General features: G+C 50.7%; 2 protein-coding genes across 4 annotated transcripts in view; one reads left to right on the top strand and one right to left on the bottom strand.

Annotated features, from left to right (window-relative positions):
• The window catches only part of SYTL3 (synaptotagmin like 3), a 78443-nt gene extending 75138 nt beyond the window's left edge, over positions 1–3305 (top strand). For both annotated transcript variants that reach the window (XM_003792404.2, XM_003792403.2), the window contains 3 exons: positions 877–979; positions 1865–2070; positions 3038–3305. In XM_003792404.2, the coding sequence (XP_003792452.1) occupies positions 877–979; positions 1865–2070; positions 3038–3147 (419 nt within the window). In that variant the 3' untranslated portion in view covers positions 3148–3305. The remainder of the gene's footprint in view (positions 1–876; positions 980–1864; positions 2071–3037) is intronic.
• A 646-nt stretch (positions 3306–3951) lies between these two features.
• EZR (ezrin) overlaps positions 3952–6504 on the bottom strand; it is a 52271-nt gene continuing 49718 nt past the window's right edge. For both annotated transcript variants that reach the window (XM_003792402.3, XM_012806731.2), the window contains 2 exons: positions 5060–5311; positions 3952–4905 (listed from right to left, as the gene is read on the bottom strand). In XM_003792402.3, the coding sequence (XP_003792450.1) occupies positions 4741–4905; positions 5060–5311 (417 nt within the window). In that variant the 3' untranslated portion in view covers positions 3952–4740. The remainder of the gene's footprint in view (positions 4906–5059; positions 5312–6504) is intronic.

The following is a 6504-nucleotide window of genomic DNA, read 5'->3' as shown; positions in this document are numbered from 1 at the left end:
TCAAAAAAAAAAAAAAAAAAAAGAGTTACGGGGTCAGCCTGGGAAGGGTTTTCTGGAATCCACAGGCAAGGCCTCTGATGCCACTTTACACTGCGCTGGGGACAGCTGCCTCCCAAGAGGAGCAGGGTGGATGGACTCTGGTGCAACCAAGGCCCTGCTTGAAGAGCCTCTATGACGATGCCATGGGTGGGAATTTTGGCTCTTTGGGGACCAAGAGCACATCTCAAGGCCCTGGTACCTATCAGGTTCAGTGGATAAACACGTGGTCCCTAATCACAAGAGCAACTGCTGCCCAGCAAGAGAAGCAGGTCAAGGACGGACCCTGGGGACTGGATGGAGACCCTGCTCCCTTAGACATCATGGGGCATACAGAAAATGGGAGAAGGGAGGTGGGGAGGACATACATTTCCACTGCATGTTTCAATAACTTCCTATTTGGCTAAAACTGTTTCCCAAGCTCCCATGCCCAGCAGACCAGGAGCACACACCTGTGGCCATCACAACCCCTGCAACATCTTGGGGCTCCCACTTTCCCCCAAACCACTGCCTACAACCAGGCTAAAGCTCACTCCTCTTTCCTCCCTGCTAGGACTTTAGCAGACCCTCCTCACATCCTCGGGCTGCTCACGTGGTGGGAGGGCAGGGCCTTCTCAGGGTGCTCTGCACCTTCCCCCTCTGTTGTCTGGGGCTGGCTGGTACTGGCAGTCTCTCCCTGAGCTGTTACTTTGCGGGTGGCACTGTGCACCCCTTCCCCTTCATTGTCTGGGGCTGGCTGGCATCTGTAGTCTCTCCCTGAGCTGTCAGTTTGGGGGAGGCACTGCCTACTGATGCATTGGGAGTAGGGGTGCTGACACTGAATTCCAGCTTTCCTTCCAGGGACAGATGAGCCACCACCTAATGGTCAACTCTGTTTGGTAGTGCTGGGAGCCAAGAATTTACCTGTGCGGTCGGATGGTACCTTAAATTCATTTGTGAAGGGGTAGGTGTTGGATGTAACCAAATGTTATTTACAATGATGTAGTAGTACATATACTGTGTGGTACAGAACTTGTAGGGGACACCAAAAGATGTTCCCTAAAGTAAGCCAGTTCAACTTGTCTTACTTCAGCTATCTGATGAAAAATGAAACCAGCACATACTAAAGACCCTGATTTCCAAGAATTCATAGGAGGTGGATGTGCTGGGGCTAATTTGAAACACTCAGTTCTTGTTAACTGGGTCAGTTTTGAAATGGAGCATGACAAAGTAGTGTGTTCCTTAGCTCAGCACATCCTCTTCGATCAGCGTTTGAAGGGGTGACTCCACACTCCTTTCTTACTACAAGGGTGTCAGTACCTCTAAAAGTGAAGCAAATGCCATATGGTTACTATACGGAATCGCTAAATCTCCAGGGACAAGGGAAGGCCTACTGAGTCAAGATCCAATGGCTTTGTTTTCTAATCCTGTGCTGGTTTGTTTCCCTGAGAACAGGGTTAAAAGGAGAGTCACAGCAGGCGGTGCCTGTGGCCCCATATACCAGAGTAGGGTTCAAACCCAGGCCAAAAACTGCAAAAAAAAAAGTCACAGCAGTAGGTACCCTCAGGAGGAGTGTAAGGTGCAGGCCAGATGGGCTCAGAATCCCAACTTACCCTTTATATTCAGCTCCAGTAGAAATTTGGGGTATCCTAGCAAAAGGTCTTATAGCCGTCTTGGGAGCCCCCTTCTAGGTCCCTTGTGTAGGATGTTGATTTTGTGGCAGGTTTTAGCACTTAGATCTTCTGGTCCACACAGATGTACAAGCCTCACTAGGGCACGGAGGCTGTGCGGGGGTAGTTACCCTGGGGTCTCGGGGGTAGTTACCCTGGGGTCTCGTGTTTCCCTCCAGCTGTCTCACTCTGCCAGACCAACAAAGACTGAGACTGAAGTCCCCAGTCGTCAAGAAGCAGGCTTGTCCCCAGTGGAAACACTCCTTTGTCTTCAGCGGTGTGACGGCGTCGCAGCTGAGGCAGGCGAGCCTGGAGTTAAGTGTCTGGGACCACGCTGTCTTTGGGGTGAACGATCGCCTGCTGGGGGCGGCCAGACTCGGGCCAAGTAAGTGTAAGACATCTGCCGGGCCCAAACAACACCGCTTGTCCTAAGTGACTGTCTTAACATGGGAGAAATACTTCCGCAATGGCAGTGACTTGCTGGCTTTGAAACTGCCCAACCCACCATAAATGGAAATTCCTAAGACTAGTTCTTACTCTATAACTGACCGATAATACGGCAAGGTATTTTGACAATTTAAATCAGATTTAGATCTGCCAAAGAAATAAAAATTACAGGCCTCCAAATGGGCAAGGTGTAGTATGTGCTTTTGTTTCTGCTGTCAATCATAACAGGATTATTCTCTTAAAGGAATAGATCTTCTTAACTCAAACAAAAAGCAATTCAGAAAGAACTTCATTAAGAAGCACAGAAACAGCAATGCTGTCCAGAGTCGCTCACCACGGGGGCCACCAGCTCTCTGGGGAGTGATGGTGGGGGTGTCTGTGTCCCAACCACTCCCTGTGGATTCCCAGTAGTGCCCCCCAAATATCGTGGCAACCAGAAACACCTGCACACACCTTCAAGAACATCCGAGAACCACTAAAGAGAAATAAGATTAAATCATCATTTTTCAAAGGGCTGTTGTCCAAAGCATCCCTTCTTTCTCTGAGGAACCAACCCTCGGTCCTGAGACGGTTCCCACCCAGCCATCACCTGGCCAGTGTATTAAGACCGCCTCTGCCCTGGTGGACAGTCAGCCCGCCAGGCTGTTGTCTCATCCTCACTTTTCAAGGACCGAAAAGGAAGCTGCTCTGGGAACGCGGGGCCTCCCAGTACCTGAGCCCATCCTGTTCTCTTGGGGGTGTGGGGGCAGCTTCTCTTTACTCAACAGCAGCAGCTGGCACTTTAATATGGTCTCGAGTTGAGGTGTCAAACTTTTCTTGCTGCGTCTCATTCTTACACAGCTGAGAGGAGATGGGGAAGTGGTGGGTGTCCCCACCCTCGTCACCGTGTCCCACTCTTGTTGCAGAGGGAGATGCCCTTGGTGCTGCGGACTCATGTGCACAGTCGAAGCTTCACTGGCAGAAAGTTCTTTCCAGCCCCAATCTGTGGACTGACATGACGCTCACCCTGCACTGAGGTGAAGGCTCCACCGCTCCGGGCTAAATGGGTGTGAAGAGAGGGGCTAAGAACTGGGTGTGGGGCCACAGCTGGAAAAGACTCCCGGATGCAGTCTCCACCTACAGTCTGGCCGTGTGGCTAAGACACCTGTTGGTGACTCTGTATTTAAATTAAACAGCCATGTTACATAAACCAGTTGTGTGTTCTCTGGGAAATGGCCAGACTTCAATACACGTTCCGGTCACTGTGTCGAGTGGTGACAACTACAGCTTTGTCACATGTACTGAAGAGGACGAGCCTGGAGAGGGTGATCCCTCCTCTCCTGTGGGCAGTTGTTTCCAGAGCTGCCTGGCCTATGGGGTGCTGGGGGAGCAGGCATGGCCCAAGGCCTGCACAGAGCTCAGGCCCTGCCCCACCCAGAGCTCCCATTTTTATGCCTGTGGTGGGGGATTCTTCTGCTCGTGACAAATGAAAAGGAGAGTGCATGTGGAAAGAACCTGAGTGAGCAGAACCAACGGCGTGTGGAAGCCAGTGTCCTCCCGGCTCGACAGCTGTGGGAGACAGAGCAGGGATTTTCTGTGGAAATGCAGAGATGGGTGGGTTGAGGACGGTCCCTTCACGGCTGGAGTCTAAATGGTCATAAAGTGTTGTTTTTCAAACAAGGAGCTTAGCCAGAAAATTGAAGTGGGCATAGTTAATTATATGCACAAACACTTAAAAAAAATCATTTTTACAGATTTGAATATAGCAGTTAATCAGCTTATCACTGCCCTCACATCAGATCAAGTGCTGTGGTTACATGGTTTATAATATGTAATTCCTTTATTATTCTGTAAAAGGTAACAAAATATACAGAACAAAACTTTCCCTTTTTAAAACTAATGTTACAAACCCATATTGTCACTTATAAATACTACACTCTATAGCTGATCATTAATTAGGCATGTTAAATCCAACAATGTGTCCTTCTAACTGATAAGCAGAAAACCAAAAAGGAAAAAAAATCTTAAAAAGTTGATCCAAGCGTGCCCTCCCCGGGTGGCCCTGCTGAGCGAGCCACAGCCCTGCCACCCGCTGCACAGACAGCAGGGGAGAAATAATCGTACATGTGCGAGTGCTTCAGCTGCAATCTAATTTTCAATCCTCAAAACATGAATATACAAAGATGGATCCTTCATAGAAATAAAAAAAAAAAAAGGTTGATTTGAGCTCATTTTCAAATACAGAAAAAGTATGGCACAGATTTAAGCCACGATGTGGTTTTCTTTAATGGTACTGAATCTCATGTCACACATGCCAGCGTGGAGCTGGTCGCTCACACTTACAGGTGCTCTGCCTTAATTCACTCAGTCCTATTCCAAGCACAACATGGGAGGTGATTCAATAGTAATCATAAAAATCAGGCCTGGTTGGCACTATGATACAATTGGAAAAAATAGACCAGAGAGGCTTCCACTGGTTCCCAGCCCAGAATATCTCCGCCAGGATAAACACTCTCTTTGTAGAGGGACTAGGGTGCGAAAGAGGGTGCCTAGATTTGGAGTGCTAAAGATACAGGTGTGACAAGGCTGGCAGGGCCCTCCGGTGCCCCTCTGCCCATAGTCCTGGCCACTACATGGCCTCAAACTCATCGATCCGCTGCTTGGTGTTGCCCTGCCGGATCTGCCTCAGCGTCTTGTACTTGTCCCGGCCCTGCCTCATGTTCTCATTGTGGATGATGTCGTTGTGGGTCCTCTTGTTCTCGTCTCTGGCCTGGGACAGCTCGTTGCTCAGCGTCTGCAACATAAAGCAGCATGGTCAGCTACCCCCTCTCCACAGGTACAGCTGGGAAGCCAGACCCCCAGAAAGGGGCGGGAGTGCAGGGTGTCAGGGTGTGGCCGGCCCTTCAGACAGGGCACAGACCGGGGGACAGCAGAGGCCCTGCCCTCACCAGCAGCTGCCGCTGCACACGCTCATTCTTCTCAGCCTCGGTGATGCGCTTCTCTTCATTACGGTCGTCCAGGATGCCCTCGCTGGACAGCTCCCCGCTGTAGCCCATGGGCTCTGCGCCCTCCTCCTGCAGGCCCTCGGGCATGTGGTAGGTGACTGGCTCATACAGGAGGGGCGGCGGGGGTGGGGGCGCCGTCATCGCCAGGTGCAGCTCCTCCTTGGTCTTCACCAGGTCCTCCTGGGCTTCTTTGGCCTTTGGAAAGCATATTGACAGACAAGTGAGAACTTCGCACCTACCATGTCTGTCTGTGGAACAACTTCCTTTAGAAGAAGGCCCCCATGCACTCCTGCACCCCACCCCTCTGCTGGCTGGCTGCACAGCACACAACCCTGCTGGGCCACTGTTTATCCCAGGGCCCCTTGGGCTGGTCTGTGGCCCTGTTATCCATCATCTCCACAGCAAGATATCAGAGCCCAGGGACTTTTTAAGTAGCATTTCTTTCTTCTGTCTTTAATCCTAATGCAGTAGAACCTTTGTAAGTTGAACCTTCAAAGACCTGTAACAAACTGGTCAACGTAAGAAACTAGGCCTACTGTATTGACCCGTACATGTGGTGCATGTCCGGTCTGTGAAATGAGGTTACCTTAAGGAGGTGCCCAACTGAGGAGGAGCCACTGCATGTGTTCATTGTACACCCTTTAGAAAGGAATTTATTAGAGAAATAAACAGATCCTTTAGCTACAGCAGAGCCACCAGTAAGGTGCTGGTGTGCACCTGCTCTCTCCTTGGGGGATGCTGTGTATTAAGGCCTTTCCCACCCCGCACCGCTGGTCCCTCCATGCAGCACACACACTCATCCTAGGCCCCTGGAGACCAGCTTAGTTTGTATCTACTTTGGAACGAGCTTTTCTCACAAATTCTTTATAATGCATACTTTCTCCAAAAACCTAAGCTAGAGTCTTCTGTTTGCAACTTGGCTTAGGGAGTGGGCACGGGAGACGTGGGGGATGGAAGACAAGCAAGAGGGAGGTACCAGGCCAGAAGCAGCAAAGACAGGGGAGATACACCCCCAGAAGGGGACCGCCACAGGGGGAAAGGACAGGCGCCTCCCAAGACTCAGCGTTAAGTCTACAATGTGCACCATCCCAACCTTCCGAGCGGGGTCTCACCCTCATTCTACCAGAAGAAAACTGAAGCTCAGAGGTGAGGCTACTTGACCTGATCACACAGTGGAGTGGCAGAGCCTGGGCTAGGCCTTCCCGCTGGCCCCGCTGTGTACACTAGCAGTCAGGAGGCCTCGTTTTTGGCAATGCAGCCTCATGGCAGGGGCACCCAGTGTAATCGGATTTAAAACCAGTTCCCAACTGGGGGCTGTTTGATCATGGCTGGACAATTCAGGGTGGTCGGGGCACAGCAGGTAGAAGTGAATAAATAGTTCTTTGTTT

This window comes from Otolemur garnettii, unplaced genomic scaffold, assembly GCF_000181295.1.
Source record: "Otolemur garnettii isolate 467f Iridium unplaced genomic scaffold, OtoGar3 scaffold00056, whole genome shotgun sequence".
Lineage (NCBI taxonomy): Eukaryota > Metazoa > Chordata > Mammalia > Primates > Galagidae > Otolemur > Otolemur garnettii.
The sequence above is the reverse complement of the archived record's forward strand: the minus strand, read 5'-3'. Positions and strand labels throughout refer to the sequence as shown.